General features: G+C 37.3%; 2 protein-coding genes across 9 annotated transcripts in view; one reads left to right on the top strand and one right to left on the bottom strand.

Moving 5' to 3' along the window:
- DPP4 (dipeptidyl peptidase 4) overlaps positions 1-19,523 on the top strand; it is a 79,880-nt gene that overhangs the window by 27,622 nt on the left and 32,735 nt on the right. Inside the window, exons 20-26 of one of the 2 annotated variants that reach the window (XM_027734190.2) lie at positions 849-1,043; positions 1,948-2,002; positions 3,961-4,060; positions 5,633-5,697; positions 10,741-10,813; positions 11,055-11,128; positions 11,987-13,381. In XM_027734190.2, the coding sequence (XP_027589991.2) occupies positions 849-1,043; positions 1,948-2,002; positions 3,961-4,060; positions 5,633-5,697; positions 10,741-10,813; positions 11,055-11,128; positions 11,987-12,085 (661 nt within the window). In that variant the 3' untranslated portion in view covers positions 12,086-13,381. Of the gene's footprint in view, positions 1-848; positions 1,044-1,947; positions 2,003-3,960; positions 4,061-5,632; positions 5,698-10,740; positions 10,814-11,054; positions 11,129-11,986; positions 13,382-19,523 lie in introns of those variants that run through there. The other variant, XM_027734191.2, reaches the window with a different exon arrangement.
- The window catches only part of SLC4A10 (solute carrier family 4 member 10), a 150,986-nt gene continuing 146,544 nt past the window's right edge, over positions 15,082-19,523 (bottom strand). For 4 of the 7 annotated variants that reach the window (XM_027734183.2, XM_027734181.2, XM_027734184.2 and 1 more), the window contains one exon: positions 15,082-17,346. In XM_027734183.2, coding sequence (XP_027589984.1) covers positions 17,280-17,346 — 67 coding nt within the window. In that variant the 3' untranslated portion in view covers positions 15,082-17,279. Of the gene's footprint in view, positions 17,347-18,293; positions 18,320-19,523 lie in introns of all 7 variants that reach the window. The other 3 variants (XR_003543203.2, XM_027734188.2, XR_003543202.2) reach the window with 2 other exon arrangements.

Raw genomic sequence — 19,523 nt, 5'->3', positions numbered from 1 at the left:
CTCTTGGCTTCTTAAGACTTGTTTTGGTTTTGATAGAAATTTATTGACTTACCTGGACCTTTGTCAGGATCACCTCTGCTTCACAGTGATCAGAAATTCCTTCAGAAGTATCAAGATCCATAGCTTGAATTAAAGAATTCTGAGTAGTTTTTTCTTTGCTTTTAGAACTGCTAAGAATGGGTTATAGAGCCATAAGAGCATTCTGCCATTTCTTACTCTGTTGAACAGAGAAGTGCAATGCACAGAATTTTACCATCAAGGCACTCAGAGTATGATTTCATATTGGTCAAGTGTTTCTGAAATATTTTTAATGTAAAAAATTAAAATTATAAGTTTTTTTCCTTTTTCTCATCCTGCAGAAGAAAAAGTTTAGACTGATGAGACACTAGAAATGCAGAGAAAAGTACTATTCATTTTTCCAAGTGAAAGCTATTTGTTGATTTCAGACTTAAACCAAATAAACTTTGAGTGAATGGAACAGAAATAGTTAGAGAACATTACTTTGAAACTCAAGAAACAAAAGCAAATTTAGCCTGGATTTCTGATAAGCTGCTTAAAGTCAAAATAATGAAAGTTTCTTATTAGAGCAGAAAACAGTAAAACAAGGAAAAAAAAAATCCAGTCTGCTTTCTTGATTGGTTGAAGTTTTAGAAAAGCATGCTGCTTTCAGTTCCAGCAAAGCAGCAGTTTGGAGTCAGTCAGTGATGCTTTTCTTGTTTATTCGGTTGAATTTAAAAGTTTATCCTGCTTAGGTGGCCAAAAATTGTCAGTGATAATTGTATTTCAAATGCTTGATGTGAGAATATGTAGAGAGTAAATGCCTGAATTCTGCGGCACTTTTCACCCAGGTATGCAGGGCCTTGCAGTCAGAAAGTAGACTATACCTTCGACCTCAGCTGGGCTACTTACCTTGCAAGCACCGAGCAGATCATCGTGGCCAGCTTCGATGGCAGAGGAAGTGGATACCAAGGGGATGAAATTATGCATGCAATAAACCGAAGGCTGGGAACATATGAAGTGGAAGATCAGATAACAGCAGCCAGGTGAGCTACAGGGAAAGGTCAACACCTGCTCCTTCTTCTGTGTGCCTATTGTGCAGGGGGAAAAAGGGTGAGGGTTTTGAAAGGTCATCTTGAAATTAATGGCAAAAACATAAACATAACATAAAGTCTGCATTAATTTTGTTCACTGAAGTGTGTCATTTATAGACCAACCATCATTTTATGCTTAAAAAGAGAGAAGAGTTAATGCTGTAATACAAATTTACCATATCTCTTACTTTATGAAGAGGATAGCTGTCACATTAGTAGAAGAACACGCTACAAAGGAACTTGGAGATAGAAGTTTTACTCCAAGCTTTTTGCAAGTTTCTGTTGTGGTGAAATACTCAGCTTTTACATCATAGTTCACGTTTATCATTTGGTTTATGTTTGTAGAACATCACTAAGCCAAACAATCACAGTAGAAATCTCTCAGAATAACAATGCAGTGGTCTTACAGGGGTTTCTGTTTGGAATTTTAAAATATCAAGGAGTTTAAACACATAGCATTTCACAATCTTTTTGATTTATTTTTTTTAAATGGTGACTGGATTTACATGTGTCAGCCTGTCCCTTCCTGCTGCAATTTGATCGTTGTGCATCTTTAAAAAAAAAAAAAGACAAAGAAACGCAAGACAGGTAGTGAAATCTAACCTAATACAATACAAATGTCAGTGAAGTGTAGTTCAAGGGGTTTTAGAGCGTCACATACACAGATGTTTTTCTGAATTTCCTGAAGACACACATACCTGAATTATTGTATGTTTTCATACGCAGTTACTGTGATGAAGTGGGAAACACTTATTTCAACAATAGAAAGCAGCAGATTTGATGGAAAACAGGCACGTCTGTAGAATGGCAGATACTTGCAATCCGTTAAGTGTTTAATTATTCTGTTTGCTTTCAGAAAATTTTCAGAAATGAGCTTTGTTGATAAGGACAGAATAGCTATTTGGGGTTGGGTAAGTACTCAAATAAATTTGGCAGGCATATTATTTAATTGTAACAGCTGTTTGTTGTGCTTTGTGGGGGGTGCTGGAGCACTTCATGTGAGGCACCTCTGGAGTCACAGCACAATCCAACAACTGAACCAATGAAGCGCATTTTACAAATGCCTGTATACAGTGCCCCTTTGCAATCATTCAGGAGCCTTTGTAAGAGAAATTAGGACTACTAGAGGGATTTAAAACAATTTAAAGGGATGCTGCCAAGTTCCTGTGTACAGGATGAACCAACACTAAAAAGAAACAAAATCCAGTATGTATTCACTAGTATCTCTTTAGTTGGATGATTCATTTTTTAAAAAAAAACGTGAAATTTTATGTGAATCAGCTGTGTGGCATGGTTATTATGGTACTTGCCAGATTTCTTTAATTTGATGCATCTTTAAAACCTGTCACAGTAGATGGAAGTGTTTAATAGCATATAGATATCCCCTCAGCTGCAAGGCTAAGTGTGTATGTAGTGTTAGTGATTCTGGTACTGAACAGTCCTCTGTCCCAGGCTGATGTTTCGCTGCTTTTTTTGGTTAACAGGGAGAATTCTTGCATGTTCTGTTTAAACATACTATGTTTTAAGTATATGCAGGATTGTATGCAGGACCTTGAATTAAATTGCTAACTGAAATTTGGACACTGCTGGTGACAGGCACTAGTGAATAAATTGCTTGATGGCAAGATGATGATGAGGGTGTCTTTAGCAGCTTTTCTTCTGGATGTAAACACCTCTGTTATATGAAGTCATGTGTAGTAGTATTAATTGTAGTGGGAGAAAAATTCTGTCTGCAGAAATTGAGGACAATGCATTTGCATCTTAAGTCCTTATGAGCCTCAGGGTGAACAGTTGAAGAGCATTCGTCTTTGGAGCTAGGTTGGGATTATGCACTCGGAATACTGAACCTGTGGGCAAAAAGATTTTCTTTATCTCTTGAGTTTTCAGATTGTCAGCCTCTCATTGTCAGCCTGGCACTGTGTACATTAATTTTGTTTGCCATAGATTCATCAGTAATATCTTTACTGTGAGTAAGTTAGGCATTTATACAGGGGTTTAATTACTAAGTGCATGTGTTACTTTGGTGATCTCATTGGGTGGACCTAAGAACTAAGCTGGAGCAAACATATGACTATCAACTAAGATGCAATTCCATTTGCCTGTAATCTGGTTTCAGGACACTAATGAGATCCAAAAATTGCTCCTTTTTGAATGTGGGTGGGCACATTTTCCTAAATAATCCCTTCACAGTATTGTGAGGGAAGTCATTTGGGCGGTCGGTGAACGCATATAGGTATCTCGTTGCCTGGATGCTCAAGTGTGTCAGATATTTACTCATCTGTGTATCAGGCTAGACTGCAAGTAAATTTTCTGTGTGTACTGAGGAGTGTGTTGCTGCACAGTTCCTCCCACAGACTCAGCAGAAGATCCTTTGCTCCCAGTCACAGTCTTGCTCTTGACGCTTTGGGGGAGAGTTAGGGAGCGAGCTGCCATAGGCCTGCTCCTAGGGAACTGTAAATTTTTGGGTGCCCTGTTGCAACTACTCATCAGGCACACTGTGGGACAGAGCTCTGCTTCCACCCACTCCCCCAGCACGGGAAGGGACACAGCGGTTCAGCAGTGTCTTGTTTCCTGTCTTTCGCTGCTGCCTACGGTGCTACCAAACACTGTCATCCTCAGCTGAGTCACAGTTCAGCAGCGCTTGCGCCCTTTTTCCCCAGCAAGTTCTCATTCATCAGTGCCACAGCTGCCATGCGCTGTTTGATGCCTGTTTCTCCGACTGAGCAGGCTGGCTGAGATCTGACCCAAATTCAGAATGGAGTTCATTAATATGAAAAACGCTGAGCCTATAAATGCCTGATGAACTGTGTAGCAGATGGGCCCCATCCTTTCCTTTCCGACTAAAATAACAGCAATGTTTTCTTCTCAGTCTTATGGGGGATATGTGACCTCCATGGTGCTTGGCTCTGGAAGCGGCGTGTTCAAGTGTGGAATAGCGGTTGCCCCCGTGTCACATTGGCAATATTATGGTATGTGATGGCTTCCTCATTACAAGGATTCCCATATGTCTTGCAGTGCACACGCTGCAAAGTGTTGATTCATAGCACAGAACTTTGATTATCTACTAGATGCCATGTAAATGCCACTTGGTCTGTTTTTATGAACTTGTGGCTACTGCATTTCAAAATTAATTCAATTTGCTAAATATTAATTCCCATTTTAAAAAGTCAGTTCCATAATTTCCAGCAATCTCTAACTTTTAATGAAGGCTAAATTATTGTAATATTTGTAATATTACTGTAATGTGCCTGTGTTTGCTTTGCAAAGCTGCCATGTGTTCTGATACCAGTATTGTGTGTCAGAAATCCATCATTAGGTTTTGCATCTTCAAAATGCAACTTCACTTACAAGAATGAGCTGTGAGGATTAGCATTGAACTTGCATTGTAATTTACTATCTGAAAGTAACAGAATAGGATTTGAAGTGTCTTAGCGTTTGGGGGTTTTTGGTTGTTTCAGTTTGTAAAATTTGGATTTTATAAATCTAATTTATCTTGAGAATAGCTTGATGTCAGGAAAACATGATCAAATTGGCAAGTCTGTATGTGCTTCAAGCTTATAGTACATAATGCTATGCTTGAATGAGGCTACTAAAACAATTATATGGGCCCTCCTCCTGGATTAAAAAAAAAAATATATAGTTATAAATGGGTGCTGGTACAATGTGACCACATTTTGATATTTTTCTTGTTTGGATTTGTCCAAAAGCATTTGAGAGAAAGCTTTCCCTGGCAAACCTCTGCTAAATAAGGCATAATTTATCATTGTGCAACTAGTGCAGAGGCTGTGTAATAGCTAATTCAGCAGATCAAATCATACTGCCAGGTATTAGCAGTAGTCTGTTGAGGACATAGTGATTCTTCATATTTGGGACATGAATATTATAGTATGACAGAAAATAGTTTTTCATGGTCAGGATCTCTCAAATTCCACTTTTAGTTGATTAGATAAAGGATTATGGAGGCATGCATATTCAACATGAAAAATCCTCCAGTGTGACAACTCTGATGAGAACTCAAATGGACATTAGAATATGGCAGCAGAGCTTTGATTGTATGACTTAAAACAAAGCAGCAATCTACAAAAAGGTAACATGGTGAAAAATATGTGGAAAATCAGAGAGACTTAATTTTTACTGTGTATAACAGAGCCAAGATGAATCCTAATTTACTACTACAATTTCTTTTTATAGATTTTTGGTAGTAAAAATTTAGATAAAAAAGCTAAGTTTTTTTTCAAATGCTCGTTATTTACTGCAACATTTTCAGTAATTTTGTAAGCATTACTGAAGGAATAACAATAGGGAAACACAAAGTACTGTATTAATATTCAGCATTCAGGTGTCCATGGCAACAAGAAGATTAAATATTCTGAATAATGATGGTTACCTACATGCCTCATTGTGGAAAACCTGGTTGCTTTTATTTTGTGCGGGTTTTTTTAGTTTCCAGTATGCATTATTACTGTTTGTATTCGTAAAATTTATGGTAGACTGAAAATTAAGTAGCAGGTTCTAATTTTGGTTTTTTTTCTTAATTACAGATTCAATATACACGGAGAGATACATGGGCCTTCCTACAGCAAGTGATAATCTGCAAAACTATTATGTAAGAAAGAAATCACTATTTCGTTCTTTAGTGTTTTGTCTCATTTCTAAATAACTGTTTTGTTCTTTAAACAGTTTAGTTCCTTCCCCATGGGAAGCAATAAGTTTGCTGCTTCTTTCCAGCTAGAACCATTGCGTTGTGGATTTAGAGGCTGTAGTCTCATGTGTTTGGATTTCTATGAGGCAGCTTCTTGATGGATAGTGTGGGTTTTCTGTTGTTTGTTTGGTGTGTTGGGTTTTTGGGTTTTTTTTTTTACATTCAGTTCCATTTGGGTACTTTGCAGACTGTAAAACAGGCTGTAAACACTGTTTTATTTTAATCACCAAGAAACAAATTTGTTTTAAAATTTAATATGTTCGTGGGCAAACTCTGCTTTATCTTAGACATTTTCCACCAAAACAAATGTACTCTCATTCCTTCTGAAATGTAATTTTTTTTTAAAATGGGGATGTTAGAACTTTCCTGCTTAAGGTTTTTTCAGGGAAAGCAAAAGCTCCTCAATACTGGAAAACTTTGGCAGGTAGGCAAGTCTGTCTGTACTGTGATCATATCAAATTGCAGACCCACTGAGAGCCAGCAGTGTCAGGGCTGGAATTTTGGCCTGATCTTCGTGAACACGGGGTGTCCAAAGTTTGTTCTAGAATTACCTATGTTTGCACAGCAGTGAGGGAATTTCCATGTGTCCTAATGGAAGCAAAATACATTGTTTGTCCTTTTTACGGCATGATGAATCGTTTGCCTTGCTCTTCTGTGTGCCAGTTGCTTTTTCTTACCTCAAGGGCCGTTTGAAGTCACAGGTAGCTGGGCACAGGGCAGAGCAGCAAAGCCTTCTGTTAGGTTAAACTTCAGGTCTAGGTGAAAATACAGGGGCTATTGGAAAACTGTGAGGGATCCAAGAGGTACTTTGTGCCCTGGCTGTTAGGATGTTTCACAGAGGTGTTCAGCCCTGGTGATGCTGGAACCAAGCACTGATGTTAGAGGAAAGAGATGGGGCATTTTTTGTGTTTGGGTTGGTAAGTAGGCTAGAAGACAGTTTAGCACTAGTTATGTGCATTAAAATAATAAGTGTGATGGGTAGGACGAAGGAGGGGTTGTTGCATTGATTTAAAAGTATGATAAAACATATAAATACATACCTATATGAACTGAAACATCTGGTTTGACATATTACTACAGTAATCTAGTTTTGTCAACTGCTATATGAGGCATTCTGGTCAAGACTGAGGACAATGATAGTGACTGCTGGACAGCTTGGTACTGTGTTTGCCTCTTCTAACCAGTGAGCTCCTGGAGCCCACCAGGGACTGTCCAGCAGCCTGCAGCCGCCTGCCTGCCTTTTTCCAAATGTATTTCTTTAAGGCAGTGGGAACAGTAGGAGGTCTGCGAGGTAGCAGTGTAAATACAAGTTACTGTCGCTGTGCAGAACGAACGTTAACACTCTGGGTGCACAAAGTCATTCACCAGCTTCACGGCACAGATGGCAACAGAGGACTGTTTAATCCTTTCAAGCCAGGAGTCGAATTTTCTTGGCATAGTATCTATTGCTGGCAATGGCCACGTTGAAACTGCCAGTACCAAAGAGCTAAAGGTTTCAAATGTGTTACTCAGAGGACTAATTGGGGAGAATGGTGGCTAGATGGAGGAGGAGTAATTGCATAGATCAGATTGTCACACTTCGCTGCTGCTCCTGGAGATAGGAAAATGCAACTTATATCCTCATTTGTTGTTAAAAGCTTCAAATTACTTTTACTTTACTTTTAACCTGGAGGGGTGGGGTAGCTCAAGACATGAGTTGGTTGCTTTTCATGTAGCATCAGTGAAAGAGTTGTGGGGTTTTGTTGTTGCTGAAGACCCTTACTGACTTCAACCCAGCATGTTTCTGGCTTACAGCCCCTTTGTTCTGTGTCCCAGTCCCAATAGCCAGCCTCCTGGCCCCCTGTCGCTGATGAGAGCTGTTTGCTGAACTGAATGTTTTTAAAGTAAATGCAAAATATGTATTGAAAGCTCTCCTAGCTGAAGCTGTTAAAGCATTTTTTAGCTGTTAACTTTGTACTGTCAGGTTTGCCTGCTGCATTATATTCTCTCATTATCCTACTGCATCCGCTATAAAGCTGGCATGAAAAGTGAAAAGTTGCGTAAACTCTGTACTATGTGCCCTAATTTAAAAGAATGAGGCTGTGTACACACCTGCTTAGAGAAGATGCACACTGCTAGGCACCTTCCTAATGTGCAGTGTTATTAATGACTGAATATATATTAATGACTGTGAATATATAGACTCAAGAAACTAGTTGTGGTAAGAGGGGCACATCCTACCTTTGTATTACTGTAACATAAGGTTTTACATTTATTGAAGGCAGAGAATCTGAGATGTTAAATATTCTTTGTCAAGAATCAAGTCTGAGGGATGACTCAGACTTGTAAGCAAGCTAATTGGGTGTGCTCAGTGTCTTTTAAGGTAGTTGTAAACTATTAAAAATTAGAGGTTTGTAAGAGAGGAGCAAGCATGAGTGGAGCTCCCAATATAATTGTGTAGAGATCCTAGCCAGAATGGCAGAGAAGCTGTCTACCCAGAAGAAAAGTCTCTGGTGAATAAGACTTGAGACTAAATCAGGGCAGAGCTCTAGAGGTCAGATGCAGTAGCCATGTAAAGCATACCGAAGAGACTGTTCAACTTGTGAGAACATTATTTTGCAGTTCACTCTGAATTTGATATGCTTTTGGCAAGTGTTTGAAACAGTCATAGATTTGGCAATCTTTTTCTAGCAGATTTGAAATGTTCAGTCCTTAAGAACTGCTGCATCATTAGGTTATGCAAAACAGGGTACAATTTTGTAAATATGCCATCTTGTACTGATTTGACATTTGTTCTATTATCTGAGAATATGCTAAAGGGAGAGAGACCTTCAGTTTCAGCCAAACCTTAACTTGTTTGTGGAGTGCTGATAAAATGTTGACTGCTGAGTGATCTTTAGAAAAGCCAGTTACACTCAGCAGGGCCCAACTCTCAGTACTTGCGCATGTTACCTTTCTGAAGCCTTTGTCCCAGCAGTATAGCTATGAAATGGAAGGGTAAATAAAGTTGTATTTATTTGCTGTGCACTTGAGGTTTCTTCAGCTGATGTCGCTGTTGCTTTATCCTCTAACTGTGCCTAACTTGAGATTGCTCTCAATCTTGCAACCTTCTTTAAGGACAGAGATATACTCTGTCCTTAAAGCATGTTTTAGGGTAGGGACTGTTCATGTTGAGTATAAGTGCAGCAAGTGAAGCATCACAAGTGATAAAAATGCAGAGAAGGTATCTCTTGTGCTTCTTCTTTCTGAAATATTTTTACAAATAACTTTATTTTGTTTAAAGCTTGGAGGGGAAAAATGGTGACATCCTTTTTCTAAAACTGCTTTTGCAAAGTCACGTTCTCAGAAGTGTAGCTAAAGTCAGGCTTCCACTCAGAGAAGGTTTGCTTAAAACAGCATTGACTTGCTGGAAGAAAGCTTAGAATAGTGATCTATCTAGTTTCCCTCTGCACATGTGGAAAATGATGCACTCAAAGGATACTGCTTGGGTTTTTGGTTTGGTTTGGTTTGTTTTTTTTCTTTAATATCACAGGGCCATTTCTTTCTGAATTGATTTTTTGGTCAACTGCTTTACCAGTGCATCAGTCCTCTCTCTGGATTTTGGCGCTTGGAACTAATTGTTCTTGTTCCATGATACTAAATCATTTCCATGGATAGCATCACGCTTCCACTGCATGTGGATTTTTATATACTGGATGAGATTTCTGGTGCTCTGCAACCTTTGACTATCAAAAGAGGGCAACTGCAGTGTTACAGACTGGAGGGTGGGGGTTTTTTCTCTCTGCTGAACTTGTTTTTTAGATTTAGTTGAATAAATACAAAGAATTCCTTTCATGTATGAAAAGGTTGTGGTACACTATTCTGCCATGACAAAAGGAATTTAATATTTATACTTGCTTTAAAGATTCATGAGTGTACAAGAGACATAAGGAAATTAGAACACTTCTGTGTCTTGGCAATATAATGTATTTGACTTTTTGCGGGTATTAAATGCAAATCCTTGTGCAAGGATACAGCCTTAGTACAAGGTGGGGAAGAAAAAAACAACCCACTACATTCTTCTGCTCCTAACTTTTACTGTATTTTTTCTTGCCAGAGTAGCTGGTTGTTCTATCAAGCCTGAAAAGTCTTGTCTCTCTTGTCTCTTTTCTTCTTTCCCTTCTTGTGGCAGAGCACTATGGTATTTCCTTTCCTTGCCCAAATTAAAGATCCTATTTGCAATCTTTACTGTCTTCATTCTTTAGTCACAGTAGCAAGTTGGGGCTAGTGTGTTCTAGGGAACGTGTTACTGTGTTTTAAATTCTTTCATTAATCTTAGTTGCTGATTATTTCATCTTTTCATCACTGTGTTGTGCTTCCATTCCCAAAATGTAGCTTGAGTTCTATTTAGAGATTTGGTTAGTGTGTTTTTCCTTCAGGTATTTCTTATTTGGAGAGAGCATTATTTTAAACTTCTTTAAACAACCCAATTTTACTTGAGTCTGAGGAACTATTTGCTCTGTTGCCTTCCCTGCAGGTAAAGTAGTATAAATTTCAGTGGGGAAGATAACGTGTGTAGCCTTTGCAGGATCTACTCCCTGCTATCATAGGGTGCACTGTTGCCATGGCAACAGTTTTTTTAACTTATCTGCAGTCACACAGGAAACCTATGGCAAGCGGTGTGCTGCAGGCTAACAACATGTTAGCAACGCATTAAATGTGCACCTCGCTCGCAAAACTCTTCCCCTCTGGAACTGCCTGTTACTTTGCAGCCATAACCCTTGGTAATAATTGCAGATGGGTGTAGAATGATTTGAGTGTAAGCACGCTGCTGTTGGATGTGTGACCACGCTACTTGGTGGTTCGGAGAGGGGAAAGCAGGCTCTATCTGAAGGACCCCAGACTGTGTCAGCAGGAAGCAAAGTCAGTTGGTAGCAAGTCATCTTCTAATAAATAGCACCTTTTTTCTTTTTTTTTCTTTAATTTCAGAATTCAACAGTAATGGCCAGAGCTGAAAAATTCAAAGAAGTTGAATATCTCCTTATTCATGGAACAGCAGATGGTGAGTTGCAGTTAATTAGACATTCTAGTATTACAGACAGGTTCGCAATTCTACTACTGACAAAACAAAAGCATGAAGGGGCAAGGCTGTTACATTTATGTCAATAAAATACTGCTTTTTGCAACTAATCTGTGTTTCAGTCAGCAGTGATGGGGAGTCTAGAGTGTTCATTGCTTTGCTTTTCCCCCAGAGTATTACAGAAGCAATTTTTTGTTTACCTTTTTCCTCTTCCACTCTTCAGATAATGTTCACTTTCAGCAAGCAGCACAGATTTCCAAAGCTCTCGTTGATGCCGAAGTGGATTTTCAGGCAATGGTATGGTCCCCTTTTATTTATCATTATACAAATGAGTTTGTATTATGAGAATAATAGCATGAGCTCCCTGTGGTTAGGTATAAATTCACTGCCATCTTAAATGAAAGTTCACGTACTTGCATTTCACGTTCAGTAACTGAAATCTGTACATAGAGCACCTATGTATTTTCTGCATAAGAAAAACTCTTAAGCAACTCTTTTTCATATTTGACCCTGTTTACCTAGTCTTTCATTTTGTTAAACTTTTTGTGTTCTCAGACAAACAGCCAATCCAAATCTTTGCATATACCCAAGTGCAATGAATATTACCTTACAGATAGAAGGAAATGTTAGCTTCAGCTAAGTCCATAATAACCTGTCAATCATGTTTGGGGTTCACTGATCTTGTAAGACAAGCAGTTATTTTCCCCTTCTTATACTGTCCATGGAAGATCTCAGACTAAGGTGTAAGCTCTTCCTTTCCTACATTCTCCCAACCACTGGGGAGCAGTGCTAAAAAGGATGAAGTATAGAAAGAAGCCGAGTGGACCAGTGCATGATTGTCCTTCAGCCAAACTTGCAGGGCAGAAGGGGAAGAGGTGAGACACCCCTCTTAACAGAACAGCTGCATCTACTCTCCATGTGGACGAGCCACGTGTTCTTTTATGCCTTCGGCATAAATACATAGTATATCCCACACAAAGCCAGGACAAAAGTGTCATAGCAGCTTCCTACCCCTTCATGTCTTTGCCTCCATGTTGAAGGCCTCATGCTGGGATAATTTGAAATGGCTGCACACGTTATTATGTCTATCATGTTTGATTTATATCATTTAGATGTAGCTACAACTAACACTCTCTGTATTTCTCTTTCACACAGTGGTATACTGACAAAGACCATGCCATCTCCGGTCAAGCACATAAGCATATTTATACCCACATGAGCCACTTCATAAAGCAGTGTTTCTTGCTGCCCTAGAACCAGCATTTTGCTTGTTAGTGATGGTACTTCTCCAGAAAAAAACTCTAGATCATGTACTCTGAGCCAGTATAAATCAAGATGAGATAAAAGTTAGCTCTTGGGATACCAGTGTACACAATGAAATGCAAATCTTTATGATTTCTGTTGCCAAGCAACTACTGCATTTTTACTGATTGTGGTTAATCAGGTCTTAACATCACCAGAGTGATGTTGCAGACTTCTAGGAAGCATGGTACTTCCTTGAATTTTTTATTAGTTTTTGGCATTTCAGTCTAAATGAGAAGCCATGCAGTTTGTGTATTATGATAATGAATGATAAAAATGCCACAGAGGAACCAACATGGAAATCAGTTGCAGAATATAAGTTGTTTCCATCAAAAATGAAATGTACCCTGGGATCCTTTCTGTGAAAACACTGACAAAAAATTTTGAAGGAATTCTGTAAGGCTTGATAATTATTATTTTAGAATCATCATCAGGAATACTGTGATGTTAATATTTTCTGTGCAGAATGAAAGGCTGTTTTTACTGCTGTTCCTTAAATTACTGTCTTCTCTGCAATCTCTTGGATTCCAATTGTAGAAGTCTTGCAAGGAAAGCATGTATCCAGCTTTCATCAAACATTTTGAATGATACCTACTCAAACCAATGTCACTGCATTTCTCTGTTTGCTATTATTATATAGAATTGTGATTTTTTCTTATTTTTATAGTAAAAAAGGCTGCTACTGTGGGAATCTGCTCTAGTAGAATCTTCCCTGGGAAATCTAGAAGACCACCATTGGTTTTTTTAAATGTAGAAGTTTCTTATTTACTGATGAATAGGATCTGTTCCTTACACTCAAACATAAAACATTACAATGAAAAATAGTAGTCACTTAAAGCAAGGGCTGGACCATCACTCTTCTGTGAACATGCTCTTTGGCAAACCTGCTTTTCCTTACAGCCTACCAGTAAATGTCTGCGTTATCTTCAGCATTCCCGGTAGGCTTCTCCATCTGAGGATAAGATTACTTTTCTCAATTTCACATAGCTAGAAAAGATGCAACCCACTTGTACTAAAAACTGTTCTGCTTTAAAATAATAAAGACATTAAGTCATTAAAGAAGGTGTAGTCCATATAATTGAAAATGTTGCTTTAGAAAAAAAACTTCATAGAGTTTTTACAAAAATCCCCATTAATTTTAAGGAAGACTTACAGTGAAGCTTCTGCTTTTGTGTAATGGTAACATGTAATGGAGTGTGACATGATTATCTAACACTTAACTTCTTGATATTACATGCCAGCATGTGATTATATCTGTATTGTGGGTTATTAGTGGCATTAGGTGTGAACGTAAAAGTACTCATGCAGACAGCTAAAGCGTGGGGGAGAATGTTAAGACACTTCGTGCAGCTTATCCTTAAATGATAAAAGAGAAAGGAGGCTGAGGTACAAAATAAGGGTTTTTTGGTTTTTTTTTCACAAAAAACCACCAATCACTCGACCCACAAAATAAGGTGTTGGTGTTTTTTTTGAAACACATTGGAGCTAGCTGGGTTTTACAAATACCATCTTGGGTTCAAGGCAGGAGTGGTTCTAATATAGACTGGCACCACTATTAAAGTTCTGTAGGAGTACAGGCTGTCAGTTGTCTCCAAGAGGATATATCACATCTCTCATTCTTTTGACTCAAGGGAAAGAAACATAAATCAGGTATAAGGTAGATCACAGCAATACACAGGTTATAAAAAAAGATTATCATTATGAACTTAAAGATGGCTTGTGTACACAAGGGTAATAGTTGGGATTTATTTTAATATTATCACTCACAGTGTCATAAAGACAAAAAACGTATTTCTGTAATCCAAAAAACTACTTTAACTAGGCTCTCATTAAATAACTGCAAGTATTAGTGTAATCAGAAAAGGATTTTTAAAAAAAAAAACTAGAAATTATATGGTCTGGGTAAGTCTTTCACTAAGTAAAGATGCAATTCTTTGCATCTGACGTACCTTAATGATGCTAGAAACTCACTGGGAAGCTCTTCTGTACTCTTATTACATAGTCCTCTTTTAACTGTCTTATCTACAAGCCATAACAAAATACAATGCTAATTATCTTAAATTTCTTTGTCTGGAAAGCAACTTATATCCTGCTGATAGAGAATGATACAACTTTTAAAACAAACAAAAAAAGGTTTTATTGCTATAATAAGTGTCCTAATAAACATCAATTCAGTGTCTAATTTTTCACTCTGGTAGAACTCCCTCAGCTCCAAAAATTATGCAAGCACTAGGATAATAGAGCTGCCTCAGGGAACTGAGAACTTGCTTGAAATGCATGAGCACGGATAAATACCTAAAACTGAGGCCGCAAAACAAAGTCAGCTCATTCCATTATGGTACAAAGCCAGAAATCACTTGTGCCTAAAAAAGTGCCACATGCTAGTTAGTTAGGCAGCTACCAATCTCCTTCTTGCTCTGTACTTTTTTTCCTATGTGAAAGGGATACTTAAGTTTATTGTAATACACTCAAAGGGATTTAAGTAAAATGTAATCAATACTGTAAATAATACTGGGCTTTAAGGCCTAAAAGTTTTTCAGTATCAGAAGTTTAGTGTCCTGAGAAGAGTGGAAGCACTGAGGAATTTTCAGTTGTATGACCTTACCTATTAAATTCTAAAAAGAACTAACCACTCCTTCGTGGTCTGCATCATCTCTCTCAGGAGCAAGGGGGACCAACTCATGACTAGTAAATTCCCATTCTTTTCCTCCAACAGGGCAGCTGTGTGCTATCCCCGATGTCACACTTACTGTTAGAGTCAGAGCAAGTCACCATCAAATACACCCAGTGAGCCAACACTGGCAGTGTTGCCTGTTTCAGTGAAATGGAGCAATACTGGGCTCTAGCATTCATTAATTTGTGAAGCAAAATGTCAGGTAGACATTTCGAATACCATATGATATTGCAAACCTGTTTTGGGTCTTGCAGTGTAAAAATAAAATTGAAAATTAGTTAGGATAAATATTTATTATCACATAACATATCTTAATTGTGAAAAACACAATAGTCTATTCACATGTACACATAAGCTTTTGTAATAAATTACATCCAAGAAATTGAGTAATTTTGACCAGGAATATGAAATTAGAAGTAAATATAGCACTACATCTGCTTTATATTGTGTGTAATGTCAGAATGTTAAGATTAACATTGGAATAGCATTTAAATTCACGCAAAACCAGAGTGTTTTAAAATAAAACCTCTCTGAAATACTGAACAGAAATACAGAATGCCATTGAATACACTGACTTCTTAATATTCTAAGAGTTGGTCAAGTGAAGCTAATACATTTTGATTGTACACATTATCTGTAACAAAGTCAGCAACATGTTAAAACACCATCAGGCTGCTTTCAGGACAAACCAGTATTGAGCTCCTATACTAACCTTAAAACAACTGGAATCTTACAATTTATCATCAAGTACACAAAACAAAGCATTTAACCTTAATGCATCAGCATTTTTTCCTAAATTTACAAATACAAACACTGAATTAAATGTAAATCCTTCTTTGTGTCCACTAGATATTTTTTTTTCTTCATAAAAATGGCTTTTAACGGGCTTTAATAATGTTAAGGTAAATTTAGAACAGTGACCCTATTAAGTTTGCAGCAAAATGCAATTATTTATGGCTAAAATAGTAAAACATACACCCTCACATACACAAAAACATTAGAATACTTTAAATGTGGATGGGAAAAATTGCTCAGATGAGGTGTATAGAAAGATTAGTATTTTGGAAAGCTGGTGAATGTTAGAGCCCTGTGGATGAATTATTACAAAGATTGCAATAATAAAATTCTTATTTTTAGAATTCAAAGTAATAGCATAATAATGAGATTTAGCCTTCATTTTAATAATTTAAAAATTTACCTTAAAAAATTTAAAAATCAGTGAATTCCAAATAACACAGTAAAACTTTAGCTCCACATCTCTATTCATTCAATACCTAATCTTGCAGTCTTTTACACAAAAGAACAGCTTAAAGGATCAGGCAGTAACAAATTCCATTACGAAAAATGTCTTTGTAATAGCTTTAAAGCCGCATTTTACTTTGCAATGTTGTTTTTATCTTTTAATCAATACGTACTTGATGGAATAATGAAGAGCTGTAACAAAACAACAGCAGGATACCCATTTAAGTATTATACACAGTTTCTGAAACTAAGAGGTTTACAGTTGTTAGAAGACAGTATAAATATGCCCTTTATGTGGTTGAATTTTAGGCAATAAAGAGGAAGATTATTGGGCAGGTGATATAACTGCATGTGGGGTATAGTTTGTACAAAATTTTTCCTATTATAAAATAATGGATTCATTAATGATAAAATGCATTTGTTTGGCCTACCACGGCAACATTCATACAATACAAGATACTGTCATCACAGATTGCATTTTAAGAAATACTGTACCCATGTTTCACATCAAAGGGTGGTTTTCGACTAAGGTGAGAAAATGTTTCAATGTATATTTTTATATATATATATATATATATATATAGGACTATGTTCCAGTTACATACAAATTTTAATATTAAATACACTGTATTAAATCAAGGAATACTTCCCAAATACAGAATCTGAACCCTGCAATCCTCATTGCAAGAGTAATCCATGACTTCTTTTCAAAAGGACAGTTTAAGGAGGAAAGTAGTGTCCTTGTTAGTTTGTTCATAAGGTCAGATCAGTTGTTATTTTATAAACTTCTTAATGTTTGCTCGTCAGTTTGGGTCTCCTGAAATTATTTACTAGAGTTAGGTGATGTTTTAAAAAAATTGTAACTAGGGTTTTCAAGTTCATCCTGAATGAAGATTATTAAGTATTCTCACACAGAAAAAGTAGCAAAATACAGTACAAACCTATTAACAGGGAAGTTGGATTTAAAAGAAAATTTGCTTGTTACAGTTCTGATACGAATACTGATAAATGGCCAATATCAGCAATGAACACAAAGATTTTTTGCATTGGCTACTGCAGACATTTACACAGATACTAGACAAGGTAGACAAGGTGAAATGAGACAAATATTGCACTACATTACCTGTGCTAGTTTGAGATGAAAGACAAAAGTTACAAGGTAAATCATTTCTATTTAGTGGTTGTGGCACTCCTGTCATTCGTTTGTAAAAAAATTACTTGAAGAACAAGTCATAGACAAGTCTCCCGGTCAACACCTTTCCCTGAGTCAGCTTTCTTCTCTTTTCTGATTTCAGCACTAGGAAAAGAAGGGGAGGGGGGAAAGAGTTATAGTAGCACTATCTTATGTATATTAATGATCTAACCGAAAACCAACATTACACAGATATTTTATTTTTCATGCTGCATGGCACAAACTGGGAAAGCAAGTGAAAATTTCTGTGCTAAATGGTGCAGAAGACATCAGCCAGCATTTTAGTGACAAGGTAGGTAGAGAAATTAAGATGTACAGAGACAAGTCAGCCAGCATGCAAGCAAAGATAGCCACTTTTTTTTTTCTTTTTTGGCAAATACAACTGTTAATTTACTAAATAATGGTAATGGTACAGTTCTCAGACAATACCAGCACATTCTTAAATGGCACAAACAAGAGGTCACAATAAGTATTTCTTGTCTTTAAAATGTATTCTGTTGCTCAATGTACATTTAGAAGGAATGTTTCTGAACTAGAGCAGTGCAAGCCAATTTCCAACTAATATATGGCTTTCGGTCTTGACTGGGGAGAGCAGAAGAAGGCTGGGGAGAGTGAGGCAAGACAGTATTCCCCATCTGGAGTTTAATACATACTTCTTCATGTATACATTATAAAGAAATAACTTTAAAAAAAAAAAAAGCCTGAAAGATCACACAAAAGCCATATCGCTCAGAACTCTAAACCAGAGTTCAAATTTGGATTCAGCTTTTTTTTTCCCCCTTGTTAAAACACTGTTGATTTGCCTACAGAAAGCAATATATGTACAAAGCAAATGTTTTGGGTTTGAGTTTTTTTGGTGAAGAGGGTTCTAATTTACAACAGTGTAAATAAATAAAAAGTCATGTTCTTGCAATGAGCCTCAGTCACACTATGAAAATGCAAAGGGGCTTCCACAACACAGGCAAACCAAGCCTTCAACAAAGAGTGGCAGGGTATCTAAAAAAAACCCCAGATGCTTTTGAGAACAAACCTGTAGCAAGCACATAACCTACCAGGTTTCATGGGAATAATTCCTTAACTAGAATGAATGAGAAATAGGCTGAGTTACACAAGGCTTAAAGAAAGCAAGATCAATTCTCAAATTTTTAAGGCAATTCATGCACATTTTTACAATCATCTGACATTTTTCTTCACATAAAAATTGCTTTAAGGATACAATCAGTTCAGCCAAAGCTTACTTCTATGCCTATGGCAGCTTCCAGAGGTGTTAATGGAAATAGCTAAAGAATACCAACTTCTGCCACTTCAACTGCCAAATCTGTCACCTTCTGTAGAGCAGTGATAGAATTGGGTATGTTACACTTTCTGCACACAAAGGGTATGCAAACAAATTCCAGGGGTGGGTGAATTTAAGGTGCAGCAGTACAGCAGGCAGGGAGTTACCTGTGCTTAATAAAAGCAAACACTGAGGTGTGTGCCTTACAGTGTATAATATTTCCACGTTTTAGGTGCCTCTGTGATACCAGGAAAGTCTTCTTTCTATTTAGGATTCACATCTCTGAGCATCTCCTGCAGAGTGGGCTTTAATGCCTTGAGAAATTTGGAAAAAAAAAAAAGGGACAAGACCAGTCTTTTACCAGTAAAATATGTAACTGGTGGATCTGAAAGGGAGTTAGAGCTCTCTTCCTTCCTACCAAGGGAGCAGTCTAACATGCCTCAGCAGGAAGGTTTGAGAAGATGTAGGATTTGCATATCTTCAAGAAGAAAAGGGAACTCATACCATCTACAAAGTGTCAGATGTCTCTTTCTCAAGTACTTTAAAAGACCAACTAAGTCTGCCTTCTATACATGGTCAGATCTTCTGCATATCCTTTGAAACTGCTATCTGAAGGGCTTAATATTATAACCAAAGACAGTGGAATATTTAATTACATGTATCAGAGAGGGCTGTGTTTCAGAAAGGTGCCTTGGTGTTCAATTCTACAAAGACAGGCTCAAAGGCAGACTTTTAGGTCCCTAGGAATTTTAATAGTGAAAAATTAAGGTTGGAAAGTTGTCAAGTTCATGTGTCTCTATTGTTAGGCAAGAGTTGACTGAATCTCATGTAAGTCCCCTCTTTAGACACTAAAAAACTGTTAGGAGCCTGGGATGTAAAAACTGTCAGACACACTATGCTAGGGGCAGATCTTATGATAGAAATTATCCATGTATCAGGCTGGGAAGTAATTTGTATAAATCCTTCCTGCCTAAAATCTCTCTTTGTAGATGATCATAATTTATAA

This window comes from Pipra filicauda, unplaced genomic scaffold (assembly GCF_003945595.2).
Source record: "Pipra filicauda isolate LSUMZ 115617 unplaced genomic scaffold, ASM394559v2 scaffold253_size2546935_pilon, whole genome shotgun sequence".
In the NCBI taxonomy this organism is placed as follows: domain Eukaryota; kingdom Metazoa; phylum Chordata; class Aves; order Passeriformes; family Pipridae; genus Pipra; species Pipra filicauda.
This window is presented reverse-complemented; position numbering and strand designations above follow the sequence as displayed.